Source organism: Aulonocara stuartgranti (assembly GCF_965226115.1).
Source record: "Aulonocara stuartgranti genome assembly, chromosome: 23".
Taxonomy (NCBI): Eukaryota; Metazoa; Chordata; class Actinopteri; order Cichliformes; family Cichlidae; genus Aulonocara; species Aulonocara stuartgranti.
This window is the reverse complement of record NC_138958.1, coordinates 3,899,170-3,912,528: the sequence shown is the minus strand read 5'-3', so window position 1 is coordinate 3,912,528 and position 13,359 is coordinate 3,899,170. Positions and strand designations below refer to the sequence as shown.

The following is a 13,359-nucleotide window of genomic DNA, read 5'->3' as shown; positions in this document are numbered from 1 at the left end:
AAGTGCCAGCAACATGTGTTAGTGAGGATGAAGTGATGCAGAGAGAAAGAGAGACTGAAAGCAGGACGGGCAGATGGAGGAAAAAGGGGGGAAAAATAAGACTGTTGGAGAAAAATCACCGAAAACATGAGAGCGACTGATGTTATAGAGGAAGAATAAGAGCAGCTGAGGGAAAAAGAGGGCCGACAGATTATAAAAGAGAGGAAATAATATAGAAAAATAGAAAGATGGGGAAATAGACAAAGAAAGCAACTGAGGGGAGGGAGATGAGAGAGGAAGAGAGAGGGGGAGAGGGATGGGAGGAAGAGGATGAATAGGGTAATAATGGCTCAGTGTGAGAGCTGTTGTAGAAAAAGAGAGAACGGCTGAGTGAAGAAGAGAACAAAATGAGGCTGAGGGCACTCAGACAGATAGAATTAGACACACCGCAGAGGTTCACTGTGCGTGTGTGTTTGTGTGCAAGGCTGAGAGGGAGTGTGCTTTTGTTTCTGTGTGTTTGTGTGCACTGGTGTAGAGTGTGTGTGTGTGTGTGTGTGTGTGTGTGTGTGTGGGCAGCAGTTTTCTTAGGAAGGGCACTATTGCTGCTGGTGTGAATGGATGGATGGAGGATAAGGGGACCAAGAAAAAGCATTTTCGTGAATTTTCACAGTTTTCGGAAATGGACAAACATAATAACATGAAATAGCCGGCTGAGACAGGTGGAGAGCTCGGGAGGAATTTTCTGAGGTTTTCGGCTCTCTGTGAATGTTCGTATGTTTATTGTTGGATCGTGAGGACAAGCTGAGTGAAACTAGTGTGAAGGTGCTAAAAGACCCAAATGATGAGCGTAGCTCTAATGCTGCCTCCATCCCACCACCTCTGCTGTTCGCTCACACAATCCCCCACATGTTTCTTCTCTCAGTCTCACAGAAATGTCACTGACAGAACTTCTTGCTCATTAAGAAGGTGTTTAAATGCAACAAAGGCTTAATGTGCTGTAGAGGTGTATCATATGCTCTGTGCTCATTGTGTACTTATGATCCTGCAATATGCAACATGATTATATATCCCCTACTACTCTCTCCTTCTGTCTCTCACTCTCATTTCTCTCTCTTTCCATCACAGGCGGAGATTGTCAAGCGTCTCAGTGCCATCTGTGCTCAGATCATCCCTTTCCTCTCTCAAGAGGTAAGTGTTACTACAGCCAGAGACATTTACACATGCACAAGCAACATGCTGGCACAAAAAAGGGGAGAAAACCACTCATACCTCAGACACTTCCTCACAGAATATCAGAAATCATATACTGGATACAGCAGCGGTCCCCAACTTTTTTTGCACCACGGACCAGTTTATGCCCGACAATATTTTACGGACCGGCCTTTAAGGTGTCACAGATAAATACAACAAAATAAAACTAGTTCGGTACCGAAAAAAAGAAGATTTATTCATAACACACGTGAAAAGACCCAGGAAAACCGAGTTAACGATAAAAACGATAACAAAATAATGCTGAAAACCGATAAAACACCTGAAAACCACACATTTCACACCTGAGCCGCAACTCTCGCGGCCCGGTACCAAACGACTCACGAGGGTTGGGGACCGCTGGCATACAGGACATTTAACAGTTGAAGAATTTAAATACTAATCCTGATTTGCTACACAGATGTTAATTCATCCAAATCCTTTACATTTTAAAGTAAGCATATTGATAATGGAACGTTAACTTTCAGTGGAATGTTGTCACTTGGACAGAATTCTGTATTATATACAGTTAGATCCATAATTTGTTGGATAAAAACATTTAGTGTTGCCTCTGAGTCCCACAGTTTCAGGCTTAATGTCAACTGGACAGTGTTGCATTTGTATTTCACTTTATTTTCACTGTAATTTTGCCAGTGAATAATTCCACCATCGGGCTGAAAAAGCAAAATAAACCGAGAGAAAGCAAAAACTTTACGAGTGGCCAAATCTACAATTTGGTTTATTCTTAAAAATAAGGACTCCACTGACCAGCTCAGCTTTTTTAACAGCAAATCTGTGAGAAAAGTTGGAGGCAATGTTACGGCTGCCAGTAGAACCATGTCAGTAGTGTTTACTGATGATGTGAATGGAAAATGAACCAAAGCAGACTGAAAAAACAACCCAAGAGTTTATCAATGAAAAGAAAATGGGTACTTTTTAAAGGCAAAAAGTGATTCACTTGTTCTCAAACCAATAGACCACGCTTTTCAGGTATTTAATACAAATCTTAAGGCAAAGAACCGACAAACAAGAAGCAACTAAAAGCAGCTGCAGTAAAAGTCTAGTTGAGCATCCTGAGGTAGGAAACACAGCATTGATGTTCATGGGTTCTAGACTTTTTGCTTCTGAAAATGTGGAACTGTGTATAAAAATATCAGTAAATACTAAACAGTTGAATATTTCTTTCTTTTTTAACGACTTGAATTAAAGCTGAAAGCCTGCACTTCAATCATGTCTTGAGTGTTTGATTTTAAATCCAATGCGGCGGTGCACAGAGGCGGCATTATTAAAAACGGTCTCCAACAAATTATTGATCTGGCTCTGTTAGGCGAACACAACAACTGGCTAATTTTTAAGATAAATAAATCAAACCAACAATAATATATAACAATAACAATTTCACAGTTAGTGTAGCAGATGTGATTGATACTTCTACATTTCTGACTTGAAGGGGCCACCATGTCATGTTACAGTCAGCTAATATTTGCTACTATTATTATTATTATTTAATGTAATGCCCCATGGTGAAAACAAGGTATTACAGTCATATGCATTGTATGTGTTTCTGGGGTTATTTACTAATGAACTATCCAATAGCGAATGGCGCTGATAACATAATAAATCTCACGACTTTCAGTGTAACTGGAGACAAAGCAGAAGTCTTTAGCATAGACGCAGCTATACAGCACATCATGAAGTAAGCTCTCTGACTACTCTAAGTTAAATACATACTTTTTTTAAGAGCTTCAGGGCCTCTTATCATTCAGAAACATTATCACCATTCCTGCACGAGTGTTTTGCTTCATTAATTGCTCCTTAAAGCCGTAATTTAATTTGTATGTGCTTAGAGGAGCAGAATTATTGATGATATATTGTTACATTGTTGCTCTGACTTTGGGCGAGACAACAAAACAGATTAAATGAGAGGAAACCATTTTTATAGTTTAATTCTACTGCGTCAGTGTGATTTTTACTGTACATTTGTGTGTGCGTGGAGGGTTTTTTGTGCAGGTGTGTACATTGTGTAAATACAAACCTGCAGACACCCTCCTTTTTTTTGTCTCCAAGTGTGAGTGTACACTGAGTGCGCTACCTGGAGACAGCAAGGTCACAGCTTTGGCAGTTTGATCAATATTGACACTGTGTGTATTCTGTGTGTAGGTGTGCAACAGCGGCACACACATGTATGTTTGAGTTTGTGCGACTGATTACATTGGGATTTTGTTCAAACAGAGCTGAGGTTTTCGTTAGCCTTGCTCTCGGTGTGTGTGAATGCGCACGTATCTGTACGTGTCTGGCTACAGTGTGTGCGCTTCCGTTTTTTTGTGACGTTCTCTCAATGTTTGTGTTGTGTGAATGCATGGTTGCCCCATCCAGACCATCTTATTTGCACTACCTGTACCGGCTTTGGATGGAGGCAGCAGCGTTTCTCTAGCTTGTTTAATGTAAAAGTCCCCGTTGTGTCATTACTGAGTGTACATGCAATATACTCTACATCACATTATGCTTACAGTATATATCCCAGTACACACCGTGGATGATTATGCACTGTAATATGTCTTTCTTTCACTTTCTCCCTTTATGTGTATGTGTAGCACCAGCAACAGGTGGTCCAAGCTGTGGAGAGGGCCAAGCAGGTCACTATGGCTGAACTCAACGCCATCATCGGGGTGAGTCACCTTGATTCATCAACACAGAGGAACTAAGAATGATGGGAATTAAATTATTATTCATTCTTAATGTCTATAAATACAAACGTCTGTGATGAGCAGTCCTGTGAAAATGATTCAGTAGCTTGCAGAACCACCTTTAACAGCAGTAACTTTCCATTTCTCTCACATCCTTATGGAGAAGTTTTGCCTGCCCCCCCCCCCCCCCCCCCCCCCCTTCTTTACAACTTCACTTCACCTCATTGAGATTTGCGGGCATCTGTTTATGCACAGCTCTCTTAAGGTCCCGTATCAGCATTTCGATCAGGTTGAGGTCTGGAGTTGGACTCCACTGCAACACAGTCATTCTTTTTTTTTGCAGTGATCCTGCTGTTTGCTTCCTCTTGAGAAACATCAGATGGTCACCCAAAAAGTTGATTCACAATACTTTGAATACTAACTTATTAGACTTATCAGAGTATTTTTGCATCACCAAAAGCACGCCCTTGCACATTTGGCTATATTGTCCTGAGTATGCATGTGCCCCACTGCACATTAGGGCTGCCACGATTAGTCGACTAGTCACGACTGATTTAATAGTTGACACGCCGTTTGAAGCTTTGTAAGATCACAAAAGACTCAGGAATAAGTAGTAGGATTTAAGAGTGTAATAACGGACTGAAACAGAAGATGGCAGCACTGCATGTACAAGGATGCCAGTTGCCATTAAACCCCAAAGAAGAAGAAGAAGCTGTGTCCCAGAATTCATAGCGCGGCCCAGCGCAGTTTCCAACAATGGCGGCAGCTGGTTAGTTTTAATATTACTCTTATTATTCTTTCTGGGTCACAAAATAAACGTTTAACATATTTTCAGGCGAGAATGTAGCTGTGTAAAACTTAAATATCTGCTCAGTTTATCAAGACACCACATATTTTGAAAAGCGCTCTGACGTTTTCAGAGACGTCTGTTACCCACTAGCTCGATAGCTAGCCGGGGGCAAGGCTCACTAGAGCCCGTGAGAACACCGGACTCTGGGCAAATCGTTTTCAAACCCACCGCCGTCTGTCGCTACTCAGGTTAAACATACATAAGTCACTTAAATGTTATTGTTTGGCTTTTTTTAGAAGTGTATTTATTCCTGAGTAAATCGGTTTGGCTGAAGTTATAGTTTGTCCTGTTATATTTTAGATAGCAAGGAGTTTATTAAACTTCACCCAAACAATGCAAAACTATCATCTTGTCTTTATTTTTAGTTAGCACATACCTTAAACACTTAAAGCTGTAAGCTAATGATAGTTATATAAGAGCAGATGCATGCTGGTGCAATAAGCTGTAGTTTTACGTCCAATGGATGATGATCTGATTAGTCGACTAATCCCAAAAATAATTGGTGACTAGTCGACTATCAAAATAATTGTTTGTGGCAGCCCTATTGCACATATATGTACGTTTCCTCATTTCACCGTGAGATGATATTGGTCGCATCTAACCGGCGATGCCCTCATCATTTTTCATTGCAGCGGCAGCTTAAACCAAACTAAACGCTCGCCGTTAACGTGTGGGAGCTGTGGCGCCAGCATCGTTCTCCTCCTCTTCTCCACCACTGTTGTGGAGCTATGTTTAGCTCACAGGTGCTTCCTCAAATTTGAAGGGGGGAGCTTTTCGCAGCTGACAGACACTTTACACCTGGGCACAGTTTGCATTTCCCTGTGATCTTCCTGCCATTTTCACCCACAGACTTAAAATAATGTGGATACTTCCAAAACATAAAGGCTTTCATTGCTGCCATCTTACTTGCAGAGCTACATGCACAGCGAGACCATTTGGCAAATGTTGATCATGTGAGCGGAAGGTCAGCGAGTAGAAGAGGTCAGATTGAACAGGAATGGTTTATTAATCTGAAGATTTGACACAACTAAATAATGAGTTGCCTGAATCATCAATTCAAGAACTTTACCAATGCTCATATTGTGCATATGATCTGCTTGTCTGTATATACATATATATGTACGCACAGAGAGACACAGTGATGCTCCTGAGTGCTGCAGTAGATGGGGCTTTCCACAGCTTGTCAGAGCACTGATCACATTACTGTCTACTTAAGGCCCTTTGTTCCTCCCAGCACTACAAACACTGCTGTCTCTAAGGTGTGTGTGCTTTTGTGTGTGTATGTGTGTCTAATACACCGGCTTGACAAAACAGCACACAAAAACACATCATAATGCTCCCCTCAGGATAATAGCCTTTCTTTATCTGTAGCTGCTCCTTTGCTCTCCTCTCTCTCTCCTCATTTTTCTCCATCTCTCTTTTTTTCTTGCCTTCGTCATTTTCTTTCTGGATTTTCCCCACAATCTTTTATCGTTCTCTCCATCTTACATCGGCCGTGTCCTCATTTCTTCTCTGCCATCATTTTTTTTCTCTTACCTTTTATTCTCCCTGCTGCACACTTGCCTTCCCTTTCTTCCTGCACTCATTTACTCTTTCCCCTGTTCATGTAATTCTCCTTCACTTTTCATTGCTTCCTATGTTATTTCCTTCGGTTTCTCCTCATCATTTGCTCTGTGACTCAAACATTTTCATCCTTCCCTTTAATCCTCCCTGTGTTTTCCCATGGCCCCTTTTCTACCTTTTTCTTCTCCTTTATAATAAATCCCATTGCCTCGATATCTCACTCTTCTATTCACTTCTTGGTTTCATTCTCAACTGCCTTTGCTTCCTGGGTGTATCATGATCATTCAATTTCATTCTGCCTTTCTTTCCTTGTCCTCTTTCCCATCCTTGGTCTCCATCCTTTCACCTGTTAATCCTCTAATCACTTTCACATCCTGTCCACTTTCATCTTAACATCCTTCTTCACCGTTTGGCTCTCCATGTGTGTTTTATTTAATTCGCCTTCTCCCTTTCTCATGTTTTTCCTCAATTCTTTTTCCAACCACAACACTGCCTTCCCCCTCACTTCACTTCTCCCGTTTTTCATTCCCTTTTCTTCTTTACCTTGTCTTTTCTAACCACACACTCCCTTGTATCTCACCCTCCCTCCCCTTACTCCTTACCTCCCCGCTACTTTCTTTCCCTGTGGCCACAGCAGCAGCAGCTCCAGCACCTGTCTCACCACGCCCCTGGCATCCCCCTGACGCCACACCCATCAGGGCTGTCCCTGGGCGCAGGGGGCTCAGGACTGCTGGCACTGACGGGGGCTTTGGGGGTCTCAGCCCACCTTGCCTCCAAAGATGAGCGCAACCACCTGGACCCTGAACATCTCAGAGGTAAAGAAGCATTTATCCTCTTCGTTCTCAGTTTTGACTGTAAAATCAGGATTATGTGTTTTGGTAGAGTATTTGTCATGAGGATATTCTGAGTGAGCAGCTAGAATAAAAGACTGTGACTTTGAGCAGCGTTAGTCTTTTCTACTATTGAAACCGGCTGCCTTTACTTGCACTCACACTCATCAGAACATCTTGTTTCTTAATGTGGACGTTTTTACCCCTAAAAATCCCTCCAGCCCTGAAGTGTACCACGGTTGTTCCACAGTGAGAATCAGTGTACTTGTTTTTGTTTCAGGTTTACACAAAGTGCTTGATCGATGATGAAATCAATGACAGTATTGAACATTTTGAGCAGATTTGGTTAGCTAGTTCTGTACATGTGAGGCTGAGGGAAACGGCGCGTGCACCTATCGAATGTCAAACGCGCAGAGATGATTTTTTGCTTCCTAAAATGTGTCTGTTTTCCAACATTTGCATTTCTGATTTTTGTCTTTAATTGGCTTCATTTGTCATCCTAGAATCGGCGGATAGTAACTCGTGACAGCTGCAGAATAAGAAAAAGATCATTTTTTATCATTTTTAACCACACAAAATGTAGTCAAAAATGCAAAGCAGCACTATACATCATCTCTGACAGGCAGCTGCTTTGTAATTTGTCCAGGAACTCACCTTTTGGACTCAGTTTGAACTTTCCTGTTTCGATTGCTGTCTTACCATGACCAGATGTATTCATGGCCTTTCTGTAAATGCAGGAGAAACGCTCTCTCCCTATGAACTTCCTTTCACCCCGATAGAATATCTTATCTTTGTGCAGTTTTTCCGGCAGCGAGCCAAGAGAGACTTTCTCATGAATAAACTGAGAGCTAGAAAGAAAAATGGAAGGAATCGGTGAGAACAGAAACAGGGGAAAGATAAAGAGATCACTGTGTTCGTATTGTCACGTTAAGCATCTGTGTAAGAGCTTATGCATGTCTGCAGCTGTGTGTGTTTCTGTTCTTACATATGAGACGAAGAATGAGGGAAAAGATGGTGAGCGTTGATGGCAGCAGGGGAAGACAGCGAGCTTTGTCTGCTTGGAGAAGAGAGAGAGGGAAAGATAGAGAGGATAGAGGAGGCTGGAGTCGGGCACAATAGTGGGTTTGTATCTTTATTAGACAGAAGTCGTCGTAGTTCAGCCTAACCTTGGCTGACTGGGGACTGTTGTTGTTGTTATCGGCACTGACGTCAAACTTTCTCTCTTCTCCCCATTTTCCCTTCTTCATCGCTCTCTTCTTTTTCTCTGCTCGGTTTTCTTTCCTTCCCTTTCTCTGCCCCAACCCAGAGGGAGCGCCCAGCAGGGTGAGTAGTGTTGCATGTGTGTACCTTGATGTAAGTGTTTTGTACGCCCACGTTTCACCGTGTGCACGCGCGTGTGTGACAGTGATAAACTGAGAGAAATGGAGACGCGCCGCAAAGTGGCCTCTAAAAAAGGCAGTGTTTTGCTGGAGCTCAGCCAGGAGTAGCACTGCTCAACACCGGCACAATAGCAGCTCATCACCATCAACCTTGAGCTTCTCAAGGTTTTCCACATTATACTAACGTCTGAGCTCGCTGCATTCGACCGTTATCTGGAGGAGCCTACGAACTGAGTTAATGGACTGTTTCTTTATCAGCGCCACAAATATTCGGGTAATCTACAACATATACAGAACATGAGGAAGGATTATATCTGAGTTAATGTTAAATGCTGCCCAAAATACCCCAAAATAAGAAATGCAAGTAAAACCGCTAAATAGTGGCCGTGAATCGCCAAATATTCCTGAACAGCAGATCCAACAGCGATTAGATGCTTCAGAGTCGAAACTATCCTTAGTTAATATTAAACCTAATGTGCAAAAGTGCCGTCGTCACCATGAAGTGAAATCGCTGCACCAGAAAATCTAAATGCTGTTCACCATGAATGGATGAACAGTTCAAAGGCTTATGGAGTTTCTAGCCTGCAGGAAGTAATGTAATGTTTGAACACATGTTGCTCTAAGAGCAAAAATGATCAGTTTACCAGCCCGGTTCCAAAAAAAGTTGGGCTGTTGTGCAGAATGGAAATAAAAACAGAATGTGTTGATGTCCAAATCTGAAAAAGATGTTTTATTAACAGCAGAACATAGGAAACATGAGTGGATGCATGGTGGACGCAACATGTTTCAAAAACTTTGAGATAAAATGAACCAGATGCCAGAAGATTATTCGACATGAAACAAAAAATATAAGAAGTTTGGGTTAGTTAGTTTGTTCGGGTTTGTGGTTGTTTGACAGTTTTTACATGTACAGTAACTTATTCTGAGTTTCATTGGGCACAATAAGAATAAACCAAAGTGACACAGATGACATTACAGTAGCTGTCTTTTCTTTAAGGTGACATTTCACTACAGCACTGACCTGTTGGAGTTTTTCCATCAGAAGCAGCAAAATTATTTGTATGAAAACTGAAAAAGAAACTAAAGAGAAGAAACTTGAAACTGGGTGGAGGGGAGAATGTGCTGGCAGCGGTGGGGTGTTGTTAAAAATACCAACAAGTCTTTGTTCTAGCTTTATTGTGAAATAAAAATGATTTAGGGCCGCTGCTGACTTTACTTTCCCTCGCTCTTTCTGCAGTGAAAACCTTAGCATAATTTAACTGCGAGCACAATGCCGATTGTTAAGCACCAAGAAAATATTTCTCTCATGAGCGGAGGTTTCTGCTGAACTTAGCCAAGCATTACCGCATTTGGGGAAGAAAGGGAGGAGGAGGAGGATGCATATCAATTGACATTTATCAGAGAGCCCCACGCTGGCAAAAACAAGTTTGAATTTGAAATGGAGGGGGGGGGAAAAGGGACAGCGAGAGGAAGTGAACAGAAGAGGAGAAAAAAGGCGGAAAAGAATGACACGAGGGAAATTTGCGGAGCTGCACTGAGGTCCATTGTGCAGCCTCTTCTCTCGTGTGTTGTGCTCCTTCCTGCCGTTCCCGTGGGCTCCTTCCTGTGTGACTCACTCGTGTGTTAAACCCTCGCTGTTCTTGTCCTCCCCACGGGGGGACAGAGAATGACAAGTGGCCCTCGCCGAACCTCCGGCCCTTGCCCCAGTCCTAAAACAACACAATGCTTTGATCGGATTTTCAGAGTGCTGAGCACCAGGAAAGGCTTGTAAATATACCTGCACAGCTTTATTGGCCAATAATGAGACTCATATTTTACATGAAGACTGCTGTGTCGAGGGAGAGCAGTAATTAGCTTTATAGGCTGGCCTGTGCGCCGCTATGACCGTGTCTTAACCTGTGCTTGTGTTTTTCTGTGTGTGTTTACTTTGCTGTGTTTGATCATTTGCAAGTGTGACGTGAATCTGCGTGTCATGCCCTGGGCGGTCGTTACCTGTGCTTTTGCTGTGAGGTCGTGTTCACGCGTTCATACTTTTGATTGTGTTCCTGTCTTTTCTTTTCCCCCAGAGTAAGTCGGTGTCATCCACAGACAGCCAGCCAAATGAAGAGCGTCAAGGCCCATCAGGAGGTTACGCCTCCTCGCAGGGAGGAGCTGAGGCCAAGAGAAGGCGCTGTGACGACAAAGAGTCTCTCCCGCCACATTCCTACGTATGTGTTTGTTACCTTCACCAATGTTATTAAGGGTTGGTTCAGTAGTGAAGGACTGAGGGGGCTGCGTAGGTGGTGAATCTCAGATCAGATACAGAACTGGATCCAAGTGTTTTTTGGGAGGATTCTTTTCCATTCTTTCAGAATTTCTTCACAAAAAGCATATCGACATAAAATTTAAAAAAAATGTATATATAGTCTTGATGTTCTTAAAAAAATTGCAGTGACCCAGATTCAGATGTCCTACACCAGGGGTGTCCAACTCCAGGCCTCAAGAGCCAGTGTCCAGCAACACAGCTGATTTAAATGCTTAAATTACCTCCTCAACATGTCTTGAAGTTCTCCAGATGCCTGGTAATGAACGAATTATTTGATTCAGGCGTGTTGACCCAGGGTGGTATCTTAAACCTGCGGGACACCGGCCCTCGAGGCCTGGAGTTGGACACGGTGTGGACACAATCTCGGACCCAATCCAAGCATGTTGCAGTGGGAATTTTCAACCTTGGTGACAGGAAGTGTGTTATGTGACTTTGTGCTTATAATCTGAGCCTGAAACGATGCCACTGAGAAAAATAAAATGCAGCAGCGGAGGTAACAACCAACGGGAGGAATCATAAAAGTTACATGTAAACTAACAACTTTTGTTCTTTATATCAACCAAAGATGTCTGTCTGATGTGTGGTTGTGTGTGTCTGTATGACATTGCCTATGACATTACGGGCCACCCGGGGGTCGGGGGCCCGTGGCCAATTAGAGTCGTGTTTGGTTTGGATGGGTCCAGTGGGGAAGAGCAAGCAGCCAGAGGCGATGTAATGCCAGAAGAGAGATGGCCAAGGCAGATAGCTGTAATGAATTAGATGGCTGTGTGTTTGCAGTCTGGAGGATTGATTGACACCGGGAGTCTGTCTGTGCAAGACGGCCTCCAGCTAAGTCAGTTTGGCATCAGCAGCAACAGTCCAAATCTTCCCATTAGTTCAGAAAGAGAACAAGCATAGAGAGCTTCCACTTTCTGAATGTTTTTCCTCTCTTTCCGTCTGTCGAGCCGAATTACGCCTCCCATTTCTCTCTGTTTGCCTTTTCCTATTCTATATCTTTCTCTGTCTCTTTACCGCTGTTTCTCAGTTCCTCTTGCTTTTTCGCTCACGCTCCACGCTCTACTTCTTGTTTCCTTTTCATTTTTATTCCATCTGTATTATTTTCTGCCCTTTTTTTCCCCCCTTGAACTTTTTTCTCGTCCCTCCTCACCAGTGTTGGTCAAGTTACTTGAAAAAAGTAATCAGTAACTAATTACTGATTACTCCCCCCAAAAAGTAATCCCGTTACTTTACTGATTACTTATTTTCAAAAGTAATTAGTTACTTAGTTACTTTTTAAAAACACGATTTACAACCTGAAGAGGTGATAAAGTGATAGATCTTTCAGCCCAGTTCTACTTTTTCTACATAATCCATCATACAAAATGTAATCAAATGGAAAAGTCTCTTTTTAAAACTTGTTTTATCAGTTTTAATCTTTTAACTTTATGCATCAAGCAAAACATTTAATTATATGCACCATTCTCTGACTTGAATAAATTAGTTTAACATTTAAACCTATTTTCTGCACATTCCAGCACATAAAATAAAATATTTTTTGTGTTTTCACTCACTCTTTCAAACAGATGCAAGTAAAACACAGCAGAAAATAAATAAAGTCAAAGACTCAGCGGTCCTTTTGCTCTATTTTCACCTGTAAAGCAGGAGCAGGGTAGGCGGAGGGTTACCCTGGTGCAGGTGTGCTGCGGTCAGTTGAAGAATCCGCGCGAGTGTCTCTGTGAGTTTCCCATTACGTCGTAGCTACTCGGTGCTTGCTCGGAAGTTTAGGGGTTTTTTTCGCTGTAAAAAGAAGTTTTCTTCCCACGCACAGCGGACACTAATGTTTTTGTCACTTTTTATGGAATCAAACTCAAAGTAAGGTCAGTACTTCGACACTTTAAACGCTGCACGCTCATACTCTCTCCCGCACTCGATATATTATCCATTGTTGATCTGCACACAGCTGCTGTCACCAACGTCGCACTTGCTTACGTCACTGTCATGAGACATTCTGCAAAAAAAATCACGGTTTTAGTAACGCAGTAACGCAGCGTTCCTACGGGAAAGTAACGGTAATCTAATTACCGATTTTGCAATAGTAATCCCTTACTTTACTCGTTACTTGAAAAAAGTAATCAGATTGCAGTAACGCGTTACAAGTAACGCGTTACTGCCCATCTCTGCTCCTCACCATCATTTCCACACTCTCTCTCTCGTTTCATCTCTTGCTGTTTTTTTTGTGTGTGTGTTTTTGGTTTTTGTTCCAGGAAGGAGGTTGTAGACATTGTCCTGTTTTGGCTCTGCATAATAAGGCACTGATGTCACTCCACACTGATGTCAATAGGAATATCAGGCCATGATCACATCAAAGCGCTGTTGCCATGGTGACTAAGTGCCATCGTTCTCACCCCAGAAAAAAAAAGGAGAGAGAGATGGAGAGATGGCTAGACGAAGAGGGGAAAAATGTGCTGTGTGTGTGTGTGCGTATGACTGAGATCAAAAAATCTTTGTACAGGGGGATGTTTGGTGAGAATATATGATA

General features: G+C 42.4%; 1 protein-coding gene across 7 annotated transcripts in view; it reads left to right on the top strand.

The window, feature by feature from the left end:
• Positions 1-13,359, top strand: part of tle2b (TLE family member 2, transcriptional corepressor b) — an 83,104-nt gene that overhangs the window by 54,164 nt on the left and 15,581 nt on the right. For 4 of the 7 annotated variants that reach the window (XM_082523507.1, XM_082523506.1, XM_082523504.1 and 1 more), the window contains 5 exons: positions 1,105-1,167; positions 3,822-3,896; positions 6,962-7,142; positions 8,464-8,480; positions 10,603-10,743. In XM_082523507.1, coding sequence (XP_082379633.1) covers positions 1,105-1,167; positions 3,822-3,896; positions 6,962-7,142; positions 8,464-8,480; positions 10,603-10,743 — 477 coding nt within the window. The other 3 variants (XM_082523505.1, XM_082523509.1, XM_082523508.1) reach the window with 3 other exon arrangements.